The sequence below is a fragment of the Paralichthys olivaceus genome, chromosome 8 (genome assembly GCF_024713975.1).
Source record: "Paralichthys olivaceus isolate ysfri-2021 chromosome 8, ASM2471397v2, whole genome shotgun sequence".
Classification (NCBI taxonomy): domain Eukaryota; kingdom Metazoa; phylum Chordata; class Actinopteri; order Pleuronectiformes; family Paralichthyidae; genus Paralichthys; species Paralichthys olivaceus.
The window spans coordinates 5,281,270-5,301,445 of record NC_091100.1 but is presented as its reverse complement, the minus strand read 5'-3'; the positions used below and the strand labels follow the sequence as shown (position 1 = coordinate 5,301,445).

The following is a 20,176-nucleotide window of genomic DNA, read 5'->3' as shown; positions in this document are numbered from 1 at the left end:
AATTTATGACTCAAAATACAAGTAAATACATTTGTTTTCTTTTTAAAAATGGATTGTAAAATAAAACCCCTTAAATATTAGTGCAGGACAGGATGGTACAGAAAGAGAAGTGTAAACTGTTTGTCTCCAGTCAAAAATCTTGTTGCTTCTTGTTGCCTCTCTTGAATGTTTGACCTTCACGGTGCAGACGAGTCTGATGAATCTTTTTCAGTGAAGTGTTTCTTAAAACGACATTCAAACATATCTTGAACATTTCTTTAAAACTTGTCGCCCTTGGCCGTGATTGAATGAGGAGCTAAATCCCATTTCTTTCCATTGAAATCCATCCTGTTCTCACTGATTCTTTTAAAGTTCAGTATTTTCTTATGGCAACTGAGCGTTTGAGAAGAAGAGGAGTGCTAATCTGGAGGTCTGGAGACTCACAATATAAAAACTGGTGGTTAAAAAATGTCAAACCAGAACATGGAGAAAAAAGAATAGTCAGAGCACCACTCGCTCTAACGAGATCCCAGCCACGTTTGTGCAACAGTGGAAAGCGAAACTGAATAATTGCCTATTATCTAACTTTGAGTTGCACCTATTATCAGATTCCATAACGTCAGTGCTAAGTAATGATCTCTGGAGCAGCACTGAGGCCGCAACCTCAAATACAGACAGTTCACAGGAATTATAAAATGATAAATTCTCTATTTGAACTTTGATCATTTTGTGCTTTTAAATTTCACAAAAACATCGCAATGAAGGTTTTCTTGCAAATGTAGAAGAGAAACTGGGATATATATATTATATAAAGTTAAAAGATGGGTTCACATCTAAAAACAATCACACGTCCACATACTCACCAGAACAGTTTTTGCTTCCTGTAGTGACTCCTCTTTTACTTATCAGCCAATGAAGAATCACTTTGAATTTAAGAGATAAAATATATTCTGACAAGTTAAAGCAACACTATGCAACCTCTTAGCTATTTAAACTAAAATGATTTTGATGCTTCACTGACTTGGAATATGGAGAATGTTTACTCTTTCTTTCTGTCAGTTCCTCACAGGAAATCGTACGCACTCACCAAAGTTGAAAGAACAGACGTTCAGGGTGGGTCGGTGCGAACTCCTGTGAGAAGTGAGGAACTGACAAAGTCGCAGCTTCAACAGTCAGGATCAGGTTCAGCGAGTTGAAGAGTAGAGCTGAACTGTAGATCAGCTAAAATAGACTTACAAGTCATTAAAAACCAAAACTAAAAACTGATATTCAGCCCGGAAACTTCTTAAATGTGGAGAATTCTAAACAGACTTTGGTGGCAGGAAGTCGAGGAGCATGGGTAATATGCACCGTTCAGTTGTGTTTCAGTTCAGCGAGTGAGACCATACAACCCATTAATCACTCGGCCACGGAACCCAACAGAAGTAATCACCAAGTCTAGCTGCAGAGGGCGCTGTTGCTCAGTAAAAGTGACATGGTGTTGCTTTAATTTGTCAGACGTTTGACTTGCTATCCTCCAGAATGAGTCTCTGCTGCACAGAGTGTGCTCAGCTGCTGTGACAGTGACACAAACAATGAATCGAGAGGCTGTCGAACTTGTGAAGCGTCTCGGTCAGACGGCTGAAGCTTCACATGAGCTTCAGAAATACTTCAGAATACACTTTGCAGACCAGTAAAAGAAAATGGTGACAGCAAGCGAAAACTGTTTCTGTTTCATACGGGCACCTGAATATTGTTTGAAGACAGATATTTAAAAGAATGTAAAACGTGAGTCTATCCTTTACTGTGACAGTCCATTGAGAGATATTATATTTAGTGCACTCTCTAGAGGGTAGTGGTTTTCATCCAGTTCAAAGTCATCAAACATCACTATGATAAAAAAAAAAAGTCACATTATCGCTTCAGGAAAGAGGTTTTAGCAGAAGACCGGAGTTGAAAAAAGGAAAAGTTCAGCAGGTGATTAGAAACAGCAGCGTGAAGGAGGAGTGGGCGATATACTGACACAGAGACAGCGTCAGGCTGCTGTGAAACTGAACACGTCGCACGAGTCGTCACTTTTAGCACGGTGACAAAATAAAGTTCAGGTATACATTCAGAAGTTTGGTTTAAAAAATAAAAATCTATAACGAGCCGACGGGACTGGCGGTCCGAGTTCGGAGACGGCCGCGGCGAGCAGAGACAGGGAGTGTGTGTCGTGGCGACCGGCCGTGACAACAAGCGCTTTAACCATCTCACTGTACATGTCACATGCTGAGATAAAGGATGTAGGGAACTGCTCCAATTAATCACGTTTTGCTTCGCCTCTCTCACAAGCTTTAAATGTTTACTGCGTGTGTGTGTGTGAGTTTGTGTATGTTTGTACTGTGTGTGTGTTAAGGAGTGACTTTGACATAGGATGATGGTATATATCCCTCCTCCCCACTGGCTCTGAGGACTCTCATCCACCCGTCTCCTTTATCCTCCTCCATTACACTCAACAGCTCTCCCTCCGTGATGGAAATGGTGCCCTCGCTGTTGCCTGAACACAAACACAAGTAAAAGATGAATAAACAGAGATAAAAAAAATCATATATATATATGTGTGTATATGTAAATAAAGCGGATGTACCTTCAAAGGTGTAGAGAGCCGCGCACTGGCCAATGGGAGGTTCTACGTCATCAAACTCATCGTCAAACTCTGTGTAGATGTTATGGGACTGGTCAGCTCCTACAATGCTGGAGAGACACATATAAACACACATTCATATATATAATAAAATAATAATTCTACAGTAAAATCTTTTAAAACCTGACATGCAGACAGTGAGGGTCACCACGAACAAGAGTGAGGTGAAATATCTGTGTCACCTCTCAGCGATGTCTTAAGAGTAATATTTTAATAATATCATCCAGCCGTTTATCTGGTTTCACTCCAGGAAGAACCTCGGCCGACCGGGGATTCGAACCAGCCAGGAGTGTTCAGACGGCAACAAACGTGACGTTACTGGCTGTAGCTTCTTTTAAAACCAGACAAGACAGAGATAATGATTCTGATCTTCTCATTTGAGTCGAGAAATCCAGGTCTTACCCATGTTGAGAATTATTGTTGATGGTGTTGGAGGATTCTTCTCCTCCCACTGCCTCCGACAGCCACGACTGTGATGATCAAGAAATAAACAGTTTAAAGCACAAATACTTGAATATCGTGAGTGAGTTCGTGAGTGAGTGAGTGAGTGAGTGAGTGAGCGAGTGAGCACCTCATATTTGGTGAGCTCCCCCTTCAGGCGACCGATGTTCTGGGTGGTCTCTGTGATCTGAGGCTCCAGACTGGACGGGTCTCCCAGCTGTGCATTCTGCTCGTACACGCCCTTCATCTTCTCCAGCGCTTCACTGAGGTCAAACAGGGAGGAGGACATGTTATTGTTTTTGAAATGTGAGCACTGATTAAGGAAGCTCCTCTCCAGTGCAGCACTGCTGATAAGGATGGGAGGGGTTGGCAGACTTTCTGACTAGTACATGTATACGGTACTGGAGGCTGGACGCTAATGGTGGACAGTGGGGTTGAGTCCATGGCTCAGTACAGGTCAGTCCAGTTTCTCCACATCAAATTATGAAACGTTGTGGTCATGGCTCAGGGGAATTGTCGTGTTCACACAAGAAAAGAAGAAGAAAGAATCTTCCTCAAACTGCTGCCACACAGTTAGAACCTTTTATATATAGAATTTAGTTTCTGAGATTGAAACTAAAAGACCGTGCAAAACTGTGAAAAACAGAAGTACACAAAAGTATGTTGGAAAAAAAAACTTCAACTCTTGGAAATGGTTTCATTACGTAGTTTGTCCTTAACAGATTCTAGTTTATTATTATTTAGAAGTTGACAATTATCAATACGATGTTTACGAAGATGTTGACAAAATGTTAATGAAAGATCTCTATGTTTGGTTTTACTTGTACTCTCTTTACATGTATAGTTATTTATAATAAAGCTAATGTGTAAACTGTAGAATATCAAGCCTCAATTCGATGTCCTTGTCATACAGTCATACATCTTAGAATCTTTTCTGTGAATACATAATTATTATGTATTTATCAGCCGGTCTATCAGTCCCAACACTTTTTTACTCACTCATATCTGTAACGACATCAGCCCACAAAAATCCACAAGGGTTGGGCTCTAATCTGATGGTTTCACTATCGAAATTCACAGTCACTAGAACAGTGGTGAGAAATATCTGTGAAAAATGTGGTACAACAGTTTTTCTTTTTCCTTTTTCTCTGAAGCAACTGATTGGTTGTGCACAGATGAGTTTTTAACTTGATTCTTAACAGCGAAAAAACATACTCTTCACTGAATCCCTGTTTTTTGTATATCAAAGCCACATCAGGTCCATTTTAGTCCAAAACACCCGAATGTGATCAAGGTCAATTCATATTCATAAGATTCAGATGTGTTTTTTTTAGACTGTGATATTTGCTGATGATGTCGTCACCTTTGGTCCTGCGCCTTCTGCAGCTCTTTGGCGATTTCATCGATCTTCGCTTGCAGCCTCTTTTTCCTCTGCTCCGGGGGAAGGTGAGAGAAATCCTCCGTAGCCGCCGGCTGCACAAAAATAACGCACACACACAAGTACTTGAGTGAGCTGTAAACAATGCTCACCACCAGATGTCGCTGCTCCCTGTCCTCAGCTCCCTCTGCTTATATGACATCTACATTCAGACTGCGAAAAGTTTCTCAATCAAAGAACCCAAGAAAAAAAAAAAAACTTGATTTGCAAGCAGTGAAGGAAAAGCAGAGACAACACACTTGTTACAGACAGCGTGAGAAGCATGAACCCTTTAACATCCAAAGGAACCTTTGCTGGCAGGTTTTCAACCGGTGCATACTGTAATGTACTGTTTGAACAACTCATAGAAAGAGAAACAATAGAACTCTTTCTCCCATGATGCCATACCAGTGTGCAAGAATTTAAATGTATTATAAGGACACTTATAATTAATGCAAAAGAGGGAGAATAACTATTGATAAGGACAATAAAGGATTACAGAGTTTGGACATTTAAGACAAACAAACTTCATTAGAATGACTAAGAAGCTGTCTATGGTGTACACACTGCTACTGTTGTAGAATGAGGACAAAAATGAACAGAAAATACCATCTACCAACAGAAATGTGCATTTGATTTCATTGATTAAAGAGTAACTGCACCCAGATAACAAACACTGCTTGCACTGCCACCTAGTGGTGAGGGAAAAGGGACCACAGGATTTATTCACTGTGGAAACGTTGATCGACAGCATCTCTCTGATTCTACTTTAACCTCTTCTGTAAGAGAAATGGTTTGCAAAGAGTTGTGAGACAGGATTCAATGATATGAATATGTTGTTTTGAACCAACACCGCTAACTTCTGTTAGCAACGCAGCAAAAAATAAAATGTAATTGTCCGTCTTGGATAAACCCAGAATGTGTTTCCAAAATCCGGCACATGTTTGATATTTTGCTTATATTTCACAAAAGGAACAAGGACACACATGTCATCTCCACCTGGATTAGGAAACACATTCACATCTTGGAAAACATCATCCAGATGTTTAGGAGAATCTTGTGGGACCATGTAAGTAACGTCAGAACAGTGGTATGTTGTTAAATGACTTTCTGGGGTTTTCAGAGACTGCTGGGTCATAATGTCTTCGGGGAGATTTGGATGTTTTGAGCCATGATTCAAATGAAATGGTTGCACATGGATATGAGCCGCACAAACCGGCAAGAGGGTCCAACTGTGGACGACACGTCTCAAGTGTACGAGACACAGAGTGTAAACAAAGATGGGTGACGCGTCTTTACTTCTAAACACAGACATCATTTGTCTATGCAGTAGTAATCATCAAGTGAAGCTGCAGCGTTGAGGTCAATCATGACTCTTGTATTCATACTATCAAATAAATATGCCAAAAAAATGTTTACCGGCCCATCTGCTGACATGGAGTTGGCGGAGTTTAAGACCTTTACTTTAGCCAGCCACCAGGGGGCGATCAAAATGATTTGGCTTAACTTCTGCAGAGCTGCCATGTCATCCATCTTTATACACAGTCTATATATCAAGTTATTAGCTTGCTATTTAAATAACTGAACGTCAACAAGCTACCTTGGATGCTTTGGGGCCTTGACACCTACAGAGGTCAGTGCAGCACGATCTAGGGTAGAGTTACTCCTTAAACATCATTCCCCCTTAAATATAGTATTCCCCATTGAAACGAATCCAGCACCAGAATCATCGTATCCACCTAGACACCTTTAAAGTTCCCCTTCTACATGACAATAACAAGTTACCATGTGCTTTTCAGCATGAGATATCTAGACAGGGACAAATAGACAGTATGAGACAGGTGTGCAACAAACATTCCCAAAGACAAGTATGTGAACAGGTACAAAAAGTACACATGACATCAATGAGACGGATGTGAACACAACAGTGAGGGGCGGGGTGGCGGAGCTCAAAGTCAGCCACGGTGTCAGAGTCACTCACCAAGCGAGGTCTGCGTAATATCTTTAACGTGGAAATCCTGGGTTTGACAGAGCGATTAAACTCCCTCACACAGAGAGAGAGGGGGGAGCGCTGCAGCTTGGAGAGGGGGAGGGAAAGGGGAAGAGGGTGGCTGCCCGGTGGGAGAGGGGAAGGGGGAGAGAAAGACGGCGGGGCAAACTAAAGAAGGGGAGCAAGGGAAAGAAAAAAGGTGGAGGAGGAAGAGGAGGGAGAAATTGATACTGGTAATGAGAGGAAGAGAAGAAGAAGAAAAGGAGTAAGTCAAGGAGAAGTTTGTAATAAAGAGGATGAAGAGCTACAGAGAGAAAGAGGTGTTTTAGGGCAAGTCTGTGCAACAGACTGGAATTAGAATTGGCCCCTGAGGGCAACAGGGTGGTGGGGTAAGACATGAATGGAATGTGTGTTTTATGAGAGTGTGTGTGTGTGTGTGTGTGTGTGTGTGTGTTTTAAAGCATTGTTATAGGACCTTCACTTTACACTCCTACAGTGGATGTTGGGAGGAAGATAAGAAAACATCTGTGTCCTGTTCTTCGTACGAGTTTGTCTGTCGACGATTGGACGGCTGTGTGGTTTTATTTTTGGTCCTTCAAAGTTGTCTCAACATTTGACTCAAGTGGTTTTTCAAGTCCTAAAACCTGCAAAAATACAGGTTTATCCACCGTCATCTGTAACATGACACCGTCCCACGCGTGCAGACAAACATTCATGTAACTATTATTTGAAATGGAAACAGGATGTGCTCATATTACGCTTTTTATCTCTTTCCTGTGTCATAAAACTTTGTTGTACATTAGCACAGCTCCTGAAATGCATTGTTAGCATTCCTGTCCTCTACGTCAGCAAGAGGCCACCGACCAGCAAGCTGAGCTACAGCAGCGTTTACAGCTGATCAGGAGGCCGCTGTGTAAGGGGCGGGACTTTTCTGACAGAGACAAACGAGTGGGACAGAAGACCAATCAGTCCAGACCGTGGGGGAGAACATTATGATTGTCCTATTGGACAAATTCCACTAGTGCAGTATTTGAAGACTGTGTGCAGAGAGCCGAGTTGTACGGTTTAGAAATTAGAGGAAGGTTTTAGTGTAATAACAAAATGTGAGAGCCACATTCTTAGAACTGGAACGGAACAGAGAGGATATTCAGGTTAACAAATACAGCCCATTGGTGACAGGAAGGGGAGAGGCTGCGGGTGTCTTATTAACATCCTGCAAACAGAGGTAAACATGAGCGCACGTTCACCTTGTGCTTCTTGCTGAAAGGCCACAGCTTGGTGCGCACTTTGGGCGGGTTGAGACTGGAGTCGGAGGTTGCTGGTTTGATTCCCTGGGTGTAGTCTTCAAACTCCACATCTCCAGGTCGCTCAAAGCCAGACTTGTGCTGCTCTATGAACAGTAAGGAATCCTGCAGGGCACAAAAACAGACATTAACATAAAGACATGATAATAAAGCTCGTCTTTGTGTGTTTATTGAGACAAGATAGTCTAAACAAACTGTCAATAAATGCATATTGTTAATTCTCAGCTGTCAGTCACTTACACGTTTTTTATAGCATCAAATTAGTAATTAAAACGTATTCATCACCTCCTCCTTGTTTTAACCTTTGTTAAACAATACAGATCAAGTATTTTTCTGTGCGTACAACACACACACACACACACACACACACACACACACACACACACACACACAGGCCAATATGTAATCCTGCAAACATCAAACATTTACCTGTTTCTCCTGAATTTTCACCCCCGCTGATGAGATTCCCTCTAGACACTTGGAGATGATGGGCAGCACTTTCTTTTCGATGTCCGAGAACTGGCAGTATCCCTCCGCCAGCCGCCGGATCCTCCGTTCATCCATGTCCTGCATTTTCTGTTCAACACACGGACACAACGAGCTCCCTTAGTTTCACATCACAGTCACACGGTATGTGTTTACACACCGTGCATTAAAAACACCACACTGGAGAGTGGCTGTGTTCGGTTTGTGGTACATCACATTAGCAGGGACGTGAGCTCTGTCTCGATATACAGTCTTTCAACGTGACTGTGTGTCTTTGTCTCACATTGAAGATCTGTGGTATCTCTGTGTAGTAGAAGAAGTTCTGTTCCTTGTTGTACTTCTGGAGCTGTGCTGCGTAGTCATTCCTGCACTCCTCCGCCGCGTGCGTGCGGGCATGGGCATGCTGCTTGGCCTTGGGGAGTGAAGGACAAGAGGGAGAGGTGGAGGAGAAAGGGAGGGGAGGAAGAAAGAGTGCAGGAAGAGATGCAAAACAAAATGCAAAGAGGTAGAAATGCAGGAGGATGTGGGGGCGAGGAGGGGAACAGGAGATAAAATCAAAACCAAAATGAAAGAGAAAACAGCTCAGCTGATGATGTGTGTGTACGTGTGTGTGTTTACTTTCTCGACATCGAGCTTGGTGGCATTGAGGTCGTTTTCTATCTTGTCTGATTGTTGTGTGGCTTTATCTGCCTCAGCCCATTCCTTTGCAAAGCGCTTCTTAGTCTGCAGGAATGAACACACAGAAATTACCAATCAGAGAATGAATTCCCACTTGAGTATTTGTTGAGAATCTGGAGCAAATGAACCCTGTAACCTGCAAAACAGGTGTCATGATCCAGTTTAGCTGTCTGTGAGCAGCAGAAACAAATGACTCACACTTTCTAGGTGTTTAAAGCTGCTCTCTAAATTCTGCTGGGCCTTCTTGGCGTCCGACAGGTGCTGTGGAGGGAAGAGGTCTCAGTGAACGTGCTGCAGATCCACATGATGACACATGAGCCTTGACCCGTCCCTCCCTCCCTCCTTCGCTCTCTCTCCCTCCCCCTGCTCCCTCTCTCACTGTTTTCCGCTCAGATTTGATGTCCTGGAGGTACTTGGTGAGTTCGACGCAGATGCCCATCATCATGTTTTCGGCGATGAGCTCCCGTTGGCCGGCGTAGTCGTTCAGCTCGTTCAGGATCTCCTGGAAAGATGCGTGATTCATGAATCTGCAGTGGGGGGGGGGAGGGACAATTAGACAAATCATTTTTTAATGAAGACATTTACTTTAAAATTCTTACGAGGCCAAAGTCCTTTTATTCAACTGCCATGTCCGGTTTTTAATTTTGTTCTTATTTCATCACTTTGCAACAATAATGAAATCTGGACATTTGATCCATCTCTCACCTGCAGTCTTGCTCTTCCTTGCTCCCTCGTTTTGCATATTTCTTTGTTAGACTCCTGTTGGACAGGAAACACAATGACTAACACACACAAAATTGTAAATGCACAATAAAGTGTACAATCCCGTGGATGGAAATCAACACTGAGAAGGAATCCTCGGGCACACCTGAGCTGCTTGGCGTAGCTCTGTTCTATCTCCGTCCGTTCCTTCACAAACTTTATGTAGCGCTCCACCAGGTCGAGGCCCGACTGTGTGTGTTTGTCAATGACGTCATACTGGTCCTGCGAGAGGAACAGCACAGAGCAACACACTTTTACATATCTGTACTTGTATGTGCACACAAACACTGGGGGCGAGAAGTGAAACTGGCTGCTGGTGTCTGGGTCAGAGGCTTCAGTTGAAGAACTTGCTTCATCGGTGTTTGTTAGCAGGATTACACAAAATTCTACAAAACTAATTGTCCACTAAACTTGGTGGAGGGATGGAGCCTGAGTCTGAGAACAACCCATCACATTTTGTGAGCGGATCAAGGATTTTCTTGTCACTTTCTTTAATATTGCCACATCTGGCTTTTTTCTAACAATTGTGTAAAACACACAACCCTGTAATTCAGTCTCTGGCCCCTCACCCTTTACCCTAACAACACAACTATTCTACAGCCGGAGGGGAGAGACTATGAGAGCCCTGAGAATCTGGTTAATATTCTGGAACACCCGCTGCCCCACCTGTCTCGCTAGTCCTGTTTAATTCTGATCTTATGGCACAAAAATGATTTGTTGTCTTGGGCTTTATAATAAACCGATTCTGATTTTTACAAAGGAATTAATCACTATTTCCCAACAGCTCTTTGAAAAAGTATTAACTTTCCCGAAATGTCCTCCTGCTGTAAGGTCTAGACTCCAAATGGTCACACATATGCACACACAGACACACAAACTCACACACACACCCACGCAGTACCCTCCCTGCTCTCAATTTCTCACACAGGTAAAAAGTACAAAGGTGTAGTAGAGAAGAAAGAAAAGCGAACACCAGCTCTACTCTCCTTTCAACATTCCTCTTTACAGCCTGCCGTGCCTTGAAAAGCGCGCACGCGCACACACACACACACACACACACACACACACACACACACACACACACACACACACAAACCGGTTGGACAGGTAACATTTGTCCTCTCTGTTGCCACTGGCTTATATCTACACGGTGTCGTGGTGCACAGAGGAGCACTCGCGGCTGAAGACTATGACCACAGAACTGAACAATGTGAAAGCTCAGATACACAAAAATCTGGACGCACTAATAACAGGGTGGTTCTGCTGTTGTGTCTCTTGTGAATTACACAGAAAGACTGGACTCAGTCAGTGTGTGTGTGTGTTTGTGGGTGTGTGTGTGTGTGTGTGTGTGTATAGAGGCTGCAGGGTCTTTTGGAGCCAGAGACATAGATTTTGAGTCCTCAGAGGAAGAGGAGGCTAAATGGAGATCAGACTGTAACACAGTTAGCGATGTCCTGGATTCGAGAGAGAGCTGGGAGAAGGCCGGGGACGAGGAAGGAAGGAACCAGATTAGAAAACACAAGAAAACGACATGAGTGAAATGGACATTTTTCCCGAGCCAGGAATGAGAGCGATCGGGGAAATCAGTCCGAGGCCAAGAAACAAAATGTCTGGAGAGGTAAAGGGTCTGCAAAGAACCTTTGAGATATATTTCTGTACGAGTTTCCCCCCCTCTGCTGCTACACTGAAATTAATCTGAAAAAAATGTATGAGAGGAGGAAATACTGATAGTGACACAGAGGGTTCAGGGATGAGATAATCATTCGGTCGGTGTGAACCTCCGCCCTGTGACTGACGCTCCCAGGGGCCTTTCCAAACCCTGCGGCCAGCCGGACTAGCCCCACCCCTCTTTGTGACGACGCGGCAGCGTTTCCTGATCCCAGCTGAGGTCAAACTCCAGCTCACATCCATCTTAATAAAACAACACCAAGCAAGAGGAGCAGCTGCGCTCGGAAATCAGTTAAATTAGAAACTATAAGCTCTTTTTCCAGGTAATAAGATACCCTCCTTCACACATACTTTAAGATATATAAACATACTTGAACGTTTTAAAATCACATCTTCATTAGTTAAAGAATGAACTGAGGAATATGCAAATGTTTCAAAATGTTAAAAAGCTTTAACTCCAGGACACAAGACGTCTCCTATTTTACTCATTTCACCGGTACGACGCCGGCTGACACCACACCGGTCCGTCTGTCCATCTCCCGCTCCAAGACCCCAGCGTAATTAAACTTTTTTCACATGGAGCAACAACTGACCCATGTGGTGGATCTTGGATTTTTCTAAATTCAGTGAGGTGCACATTTAATTCATTGCCTGTTTAGCTCTGTAGCTTTTTAAACAAAACCACACGTTTCAATATATTTAAAAAAAATAGTTCCTTCAATTGTTCAAGCAAATTGTGTTTTCTAAAAACCTTGGAAAATAAAAATTCTTGATAAATTGTCATAGTTATTGTTAAGATTTTTATTAAGTGATTTTGTTAGGAAGTGACTCCTCCCCCCCCCCGGCTCACATTATCAGATCCACTTAATCCGTCAGCCTCGTTCACACTGTGCGTTTCCTGTGTGAACTGTGATAAAATCATTAACAGGGTCTGGGTGTGTTCAGGTTGTTTTGAAGGCTGCTGGATTACGTCATATTTGCCAACGGTTGATAATGATTTTTAACCCTTTAAACCTCAGTGACCTCACCACTGTCATTGTAATCTCGTGCAGTGCAGACAAACAAATATTCAAATGCACAGAAGTGGATATCACAGAGTTTCCAAACACACCAGATACAGTGTACTTGGTAGATTTCAGGGCAAATGTGTCTCAGGCTACATCCTACATCAGTACATTTTCATTTGAAAGGAGCTGGAACGCCTGACGTCAGTGTTGGTGACCCTCTTGTCTTTGCCAACATCAGTTGTGCAGTTAAATTCTGCATTTTACACTGATATGACTGTTTACATGTGTAGGGCACAAGCTGCTATTTGAGCAGTCTGCAACAATTCCCATGTCCAGTGAGGCGCTCATGACTTCCTGTTTACACCAGCAGAGCACGCCCAGTGCACAACAGTGGTCACTTCATATAACGTTTTCAGGTGTGTTAGGAGGGACGGGGATTGTGATTTCAAACTAAAATGTAGTCGTATGGATGCAGCCTTACGCTGATCAGACATCTAAAAACCTTTCATTGGATGGAGGGGTGCAGCCCTGAAGAGCGTGGAGTCTTTACTGAGGAGGAGCTGGTACAAGCTGACACTGAAGATACTGGATGTTTCGTCTGACAGCGACGAATAACTAACTGACTTTAAATGAGCACAGTCAATTTCTCAGATTTCAAACATAGAAACATGTTTAAGTAATGATTTCCTGAAGGCCCAGGTGACGCCTAAGAGAGTCAGAGAGTTTAACGTCCAAAAGTCAAAAGCACTGTACAACCACCGACAAGTGACTGAGAATATTCTAATTGAATTTAGGACTGCAATTAATGACTAATGTCAATATACTGTGTATTAATCTACTGATTATCCATTCATCAGTTGTCTACATCGCTCATCCTGTGAGGAGCTGACACCATCACGGTGCTGAGACATAGAGAGAAACACACACTCACACCAAGAATACCCACAAGGCCCTGGTTCGCAATCAGGTTCGAACCCAGAACCCTCTTGCTGTGAGGCCAACCACTGCACCACTGCGTCGCCATAATCTACCTGTTATGTTCTTCATTAATCTTCATTAATCATTCGGTTCGTTTATTAAAAAAAGGAGGGAACAGTGACAATTGCCAACATCGAATAAAGAATCCATTATAAAAGGGGTGAGTTAACGTTTTAGTTATGTTATTAGTTTATGTTGATTGACTGATCATCACCATCACATTTTCATCAGGGCTGTGGATCTGACACAACTACAAGTCTACCATTAAACCCCAACACCGGCATTCTTCCTCACATTTACGTTAAAGGAAGTAAGTAGGAAAGTATGATCACCCCCCCCCCTTTATTTTCTAACATTTTATCATCCAAAAAATGGGATGATTAATTGATGATAAAATTACAGCTGCAGCCACAGTGGATGATTAATTTCCTGTCAAACCTCTAATAGATCAACTGTTTCAGCTCTCAGACAGTATGTTTTCGGTTTGAACACAACAAAGCCTGATCCCAGGTCCCAACGAAACACACAAGCAGCAACAGTCGGGTAACTCTGAACATCAACTCTTCATCAACAAACGCAGCGTTAGCAAACAGCCCAGCAGCCTCACCCACTCTGTGTTCAACTGCTGAATAATCTCAGAGGCATGTAGTCTGACTCCAACCGCAATCACAGCGGGATCTGAGGAAAATGTGTTCTCTTCGCTGTTTTCATCGCTCAACTATTAAACCAGCTGGAACAAACCATCCGAGTCAGGACATTTTGTTTGACATAAAACACACACTGCACTGTAACACAACATAAGTCATCCTCCACGTTGGTCTGACTGGGATCAGAGCAGAGCTGAAACGATTAGTCACTCGACAGACAAACTAATCCAGAACTGTTAATCGATTAATCATTTAATAATTCTGCAGGATGTCTTGGCTCTCTGTTGGTTTTTAAGTCCTGGTCAGAATAAACAAGCAATTAGAAAATCTTGGGGTTTTAAAGAACTTGTGATTGCCATTTTATTTTTACCCCTGGTATTTTATAAATCCAACAAACAATTGATTGTTAAGTTGCAGCCTTGGATCAGTGACTACTGACGTGTGAGCTGACCTTATTCACAGCTTAACACTGACCAGGCAGCAGTGACGAGGTTCTTACTTTTCAAAAATGCATCCTGTCATCTGTGCTACAGCCAGGTGCAAGACTGTTTTGGCCCAGACCTGACCCACACTGCCCCACTGTCATGCGGCCCCCATGCTGCGTGGAATGATGTCACTCAGCCGGTCTGCTCCTGTTTGCCAGATCTGGGCCACGATTAAGCCATAGCAATACCGCAAGTCGATCAAAGGTGACCTGAATCAGTTATGTGCTATCTGGGCCAATTTAAGTTCACATCCAGATTACACCGTGCAGACGGCACTGCATGTTTGTCAAAAAGTTTGTGGCCAACTTTCACATCCATTTTGTCTCGGCCACAAGTGCTGCATCATTGCCTGGGGTGGCCCACATCCGTATGCTGTCTGGGGGTGCTGTCACTAATGCAAAGCCCTGGTTCAAGCATGCCTGGAGGAGGACTGACGAAGGAGTGAGAGTCGGTGGAGGTGTACCTTTAACCTATGCACCCTCCTTATAAGAAAGAGAGGCATAACCATTGACTATTGCAATGCACTTTATTCCTGTATCGTTAAGCAGAATATCGAAAGACTCAAAACGCTGCTTCTGGGATTTTAACAACCACAAAGAGAAGTGATCACTTCACGCCTTCCCTCGCTGCAGTTCACTGGAAACCTGTCAGTTTTTAGAATTGACTCTTTGACTCTGAATAGACAGTCTATATTCATGACTTGCTCAAACTCCCTGAGATCCTGGGCCCTATTAACAGTTCCAAAATCAGTCACCTTTAGTAACATGGCCTGTGCTTGGAACTCAAACTCAGTATCTTCTTCAAAATCTCTCTCTCACTTTAATCGTCTGGCTCATTTCTAGGTGTTTTCTTTTCAAATTGGAATGACGATTCTTGAAATTCAGCACTTTGTAACTCTGTATTTGCAAAGTGCCATATGAATAAAGTTACTTTGATGATTGTGATTATTGCGAAGCTCTCTCTGCTTTCTTTCCCCTCTGCTTATAATAAGGTATGTAGTAGCAGCAGCAGCATGAGCAGCAGCAGGGGTTGCGAAATCCTCTCGCTTTAACACACACACACACACTCCTGCTGTCTGAAGACTGTTTCAGGCCCTGTGAGGAAAACCCAGAAAACAGGACAACAGCAGCTCCCTCAGGGATGTGGAAGGTATTTGTGTGGCAGTGACTGAGGGGCTGACTTCTCCTGAGTCAGCTGTCAACTTACCCACAGATCTGTGCCCCAGTCCATGTCTGCGAACACGTCCAGAGGAGGGGAAGTACACTTTCAAAAGATTCAAAGAAGGAATACTCCTGTGTCGGTTCGCCCAGGTGACGGAGGAGAGGAAAGGAAAGAAGTCCTCTCGTTCACAGAAGATCCCAGAAAACTTTTCTCTATCTTTTTTTTTTTGTTTGAGTCTCGCAAGCGGAGATGGCGGAGGAAATGTTTGGAGGAAGTCTACGCCTTCTCCTTTCCTTGGCACGGACGCTTGGCTGTCCTGTGCCTCCCAGCAGCCAGAGAGAGAGAGAGAGCGAGAGAGAGAGAGCTACAGAGAGAAAGAGCGAGAGAGAGAGAGAGCGAGAGAGAGAGAGAGACGAGGCCGGGGGGGTGGGGGGGTGTGTTCGGGCGCTTTTCCTGAAACAAGTTTGGGTCCCAGAGAGAGAGAGAAGGGGGAGGAGAGAGGGTGGATGGGAAAACCTACCACCGGTCTTTTCTGTTTGTTGAGGTTATTTTTCAGAATAAATATCGCAGCGCACCTGAGAGATTCTAAAACAGAGATAAATCCTGATTACACAAATATCTGAATGTTAAAACAAGTAATCCAATCAGGCACCTCATCAGGCAGTCCCTCTCAGAAACCCTCAGATCCCTGAGATGAGCTAAAGTAAAGTAAATAAATTAAAGAAACAAATTAACAAATGATCAATAACTTTATTTACGACACCTTTCAAAGCAGCCGTTTCAAAGCGCTTCGCAAAGAGGACCAATGGAAAACGAGAAAACAAAACATCAAAGGCAACCAGCAAAAATAATACAAAGTCATTTCAAAGCCAAGTCAAAGTAAATGATATACTGCAAATGTTGTGACGTACCCACCTGCCTCTGAGTTGCTTTGTGTTCGAAGCTGATTAGCTTTTATTGCCCAGGTTGCAAATGAGAACAATACTAAAATTAAAGCAATTACATTGATGAGCAAGATGTCACAATGAACAAATCTCTTTCTTTTTTTTTCTAGAATGACGTAATTTCAACGCAAAGGAATACAATTGCTACTACAATTACTATTATAATTATTATTGTTATTATTAGTAGTAGTAGTAGTATCATGATAATTATGATTAGAATTAGAGGGCTGATCTCGATGATGTCAGTGAGTAGAATTTGTTGCAGCACCTTACCTTCTCCTTCGAAACATAAAGAAAAACCTGTGGTAGCCTTCAATTTTTATGAAAACTCAAAAGGTTTTTAGTTTATCCAATCTGGATGACTGTAGAAAACATGGCAGCCTACATAGGACCCCCTTCCCAATATCAAGTATTTAAATATAAAGGGACCATTCTACGAGAGAAACAACAATTTGTACAATTTAGATGAAACACGCTAGTGAAAACATGGCTAGGATTAATTTATATTCAATATCTGCCAAAAGATCCATTTGACCTCAATCTTACACACTGGACCTTTAAGAGCTGTGGCAAGTTCTGAGAGATACTTGGAAAAAACATCATCACATCCCTTTGATCATGGCAATGTGCTATAATTATTCCTTTGATAAAGTGCTGTGAAAGAATATATTTAGCTTGGCTCTAATGCATGATGATGTTGGTTTCCACAGCTCTCCTGAAGGACCTGTAGTATATTTGTAGTAGGCTGGTAGAAGTGACATCGATGACTGACATCAGCCATGTCTAAGAGTAAGGTCCTGTTATCACATTTTGTTAAATGGAAATGACCATGGGTGTGTTTATGTGATTTTTTAAAACCCTTCAAATCTTTGAGAAAAGTCATAGCACATCATATCTGATCATATCGCACGTTTTGGTATATTTTTTTGTGCATGTGTGAGCAACACTGTGGGAGTAGCGTCCCAAAAATCTCGATAAGAAGAAGAAGTAGAATTATTGCGAATAATATGTTTGCCTTGTGCTTTGGTCTTCAAAGCAATTAGAATAGCCACCTTTATTAGTTTATGTTATTAAAAATCTAAACATACTGATGCGTTACTTTATGCAACTATAGATATCTTTACACAGTATGAAGGTTTTGTTCTCCCCCACCATAAGCAAAGCAGAGAAAACAGCCATAAACATCTAAACACCACCGAGTTTTTATTTGCAGGAATTGCAGAAAACAAAGAGAAGAACCAGGTTCATCAAGATGCAATTCATGTGGAGAATATACGAAAAGAACAGAGAAACCAGACAGTTCACACTGAGTTCAGCATCAACCCATTCAAAAAATGTAAGAAAAACTTTCTGTCAACCCCTTTTTACAGCTTTAATTCTGTAGCTGAAGGAGACTGTGGGTTCACAAGAACTTCCTCAAAGGTATTATTTCCCCAAAAAACTGTCTCTGTGTATTTGACTGTTAAAGTAAGTAAATAAAAATTCATTTAGTCAAACATAAAATAATGATTATTTATTTAGTTTAGGTAAATTTAAAGGTTCAGTGTATAGACATAGACTTCGTAGAGAGGACCCACTCCTGATGTAAATATAATGTATTTTAATATAAAGGGTTCATTAGAGTTAAGAAAACAACAATTCATATTATTTAGATGAAACACACTTTCTTTATTTTAAATTAAATTTCTGCCAATAGATCCATTTCACCTACACCTTACACTCTGGACCTTTAAAGGCCTATATTTGAAGGACTATATTTATAAGTTGTCAAATTTAAAGAACTAAACTACAGACTACAAAATATAATTGAAAGACTATATTTAAGTTAAAAGTTGTCAAATTTAAAAGTATAAATTTAAAGTTAAATGTAGCAATGTTTAAAAGACTAAACAATAATAAATGTAGCCAAGTTTAAAGGATTATATTTAAATAAACCTTTAGTCTGTGGAGCTTCAACCTACATTTAAAAATAATGGACGGCAACATTTCCACCTAAGAAACAGTGTTCAAGATACACGGGAGGACACATACATCTAAAACTAATTTTTCATTGGCGCTATTTATTTCATTGACTTGAAACTATTCCACTGAAAGCTCCTTGGTAAATTAGGTTTCGTTGAAAAAGCTGTTTCATTGCACTGATTTGTTGTATGACAGCTTTTTGTTACAGTGTGTGTGTTATTTTCAACTTTCTTACAGTACATGTCCTGACAGATAAACCCACAGACCCAAAACCAACATATGTGACTGAAAACAAATGTAAGTTCACATTGATTCTCTTCTGTTCTGGATGAGGCCCTAAATGTTTGACAGGATGTGTCACAGATCATGTCTCCTCTTTTCCAGTGGAGTTCTCAGAGGCCTTACGCAGGGCACGACGAGTACCTAAGGAGAAGTACCCAAGGCCGCAGACTGAGAGTCAGGAGATAGGATGGAGGTTAGATCCACTGGTGAGGAAAACAGACTTTGACAGTTTGGTTTGTTTAGCGTTGGACTGGAGCACTGTACAGTTTTTTTTGCATAGTAACACATTTAGGTACTGACAGTTTATCACAGTACAGCGTTAAGGTAGCAAAACTAATACAACTGGGAGATTTATCTACAATACATCTGTCTTAAATTATTCTTGCAATGATTAGTGATGAATACGTGAAGAGACAAATCTTTATATCAGCAGTTCTAAAAGTTGTAAAAAGATTTTTGAATCAAAGCCAAAGAAATTACAGAGCCATTTGCTCTTCTACGGTCATGTGTAAAGGTCATTTATATCCAGATCTAGGAAGCAAAATCAGACCATTCTTCTCATCCACAGATTCCAATGGACAGCCTTAGAGAGAGGTTCAACTTCCACCGAAAGCGCACTGACATCACTAAAAACAAATGATCCGCAAGTGGTCCCCTCACTCTGTGTTTGAAATGAGAGACAAATAGTTACTCAGGCACAATACTCGCCTCTCTGATGCTGTAATTTCTCAACCAGGGACTAAAAGACAACTCAGAGGGAACCCTGCTGGAAGCATTCACCTACCAGATGTTTCAGTTGCCTATAAGATCAAATGACGGTGACAGGATATTTACTGAGAGATAGAACATAATCAAATACTTCCTGTTCTTTATAACAAGTCTATAGGTCATAACCTACTTCATGGTACATTGAAAACTGTGGTTGCTCTTGTTAATGGTAGAAAACAATAATGTTAATACATCTGTTTGATTCTGTCTCTCTTCAAATGAATTTCTGTCTTTGCCTCTCTCCAGTCTCTTCTTTTCTCCTGTGCCTTGGAACCAGAACTCTCCTGATGATGTCCACCGACCTGTGGATGAATTTACGTCTTTACCGCTTCGTGCATGGAAAGATCGCCCAAACATGAAATCAACTGATCTCTCTCTCTCTTTCTCTGTCTACCTCTCTCGCTTTCTTTCCCCTTGTCTCTCTCTTCCGTCACATCAGTTGAATAAATGTTCTCTTTCCTATACCTGTGTAGACAAAGCATTCATATGATGCATATATGTAGCTGCACAGGAAGGATCGGTTGATTGAATGTTGGTTCTGATGATACGATT

The 20,176-nt window shown here is 41.9% G+C and overlaps 2 protein-coding genes across 6 annotated transcripts; one reads left to right on the top strand and one right to left on the bottom strand.

Annotated features, from left to right (window-relative positions):
* Positions 1 to 30: 30 nt before the first annotated feature.
* LOC109639596 (cdc42-interacting protein 4 homolog) lies at positions 31 to 16,123 on the bottom strand. 2 transcript variants are annotated; one of them, XM_020103149.2, is made up of 15 exons: positions 15,714 to 16,093; positions 9,829 to 9,944; positions 9,666 to 9,719; positions 9,340 to 9,487; positions 9,159 to 9,221; positions 8,901 to 9,005; positions 8,566 to 8,694; positions 8,226 to 8,372; positions 7,740 to 7,901; positions 6,288 to 6,311; positions 4,449 to 4,558; positions 3,216 to 3,348; positions 3,047 to 3,114; positions 2,588 to 2,694; positions 31 to 2,497 (listed from the first exon to the last, which is right to left on the bottom strand). In XM_020103149.2, exons 1-15 carry the CDS (start codon positions 15,735 to 15,737, stop codon positions 2,352 to 2,354), a joined length of 1,536 nt encoding a protein of 511 aa, XP_019958708.1. In that variant the 5' UTR covers positions 15,738 to 16,093; the 3' UTR covers positions 31 to 2,351. The 2 variants fall into 2 exon arrangements, with proteins under 2 accessions (XP_019958708.1, XP_019958709.1); XM_020103150.2 differs by lacking the exon at positions 6,288 to 6,311 and having other exon boundaries at positions 15,714 to 16,123.
* A 655-nt stretch (positions 16,124 to 16,778) lies between these two features.
* LOC109639576 (cilia- and flagella-associated protein 144-like) lies at positions 16,779 to 20,086 on the top strand. Of its 4 annotated transcripts, XR_011243710.1 has the most exons (7): positions 17,263 to 17,401; positions 17,826 to 17,948; positions 18,812 to 18,871; positions 18,959 to 19,062; positions 19,425 to 19,499; positions 19,593 to 19,674; positions 19,871 to 20,086. XR_011243710.1 is itself a non-coding variant. In XM_020103097.2 (6 exons), the coding sequence occupies exons 2-6, from the start codon at positions 17,392 to 17,394 to the stop codon at positions 19,494 to 19,496; spliced, it is 369 nt and encodes a 122-aa protein (XP_019958656.1). In that variant the 5' UTR covers positions 16,779 to 16,857; positions 17,323 to 17,391; the 3' UTR covers positions 19,497 to 20,086. The 4 variants fall into 4 exon arrangements, 2 of the variants coding, with proteins under 2 accessions (XP_019958656.1, XP_069385569.1); XM_020103097.2 differs by adding an exon at positions 16,779 to 16,857 and having other exon boundaries at positions 17,323 to 17,401; positions 19,425 to 20,086; XR_011243709.1 differs by having other exon boundaries at positions 19,425 to 19,760.
* Positions 20,087 to 20,176: the final 90 nt, after the last annotated feature.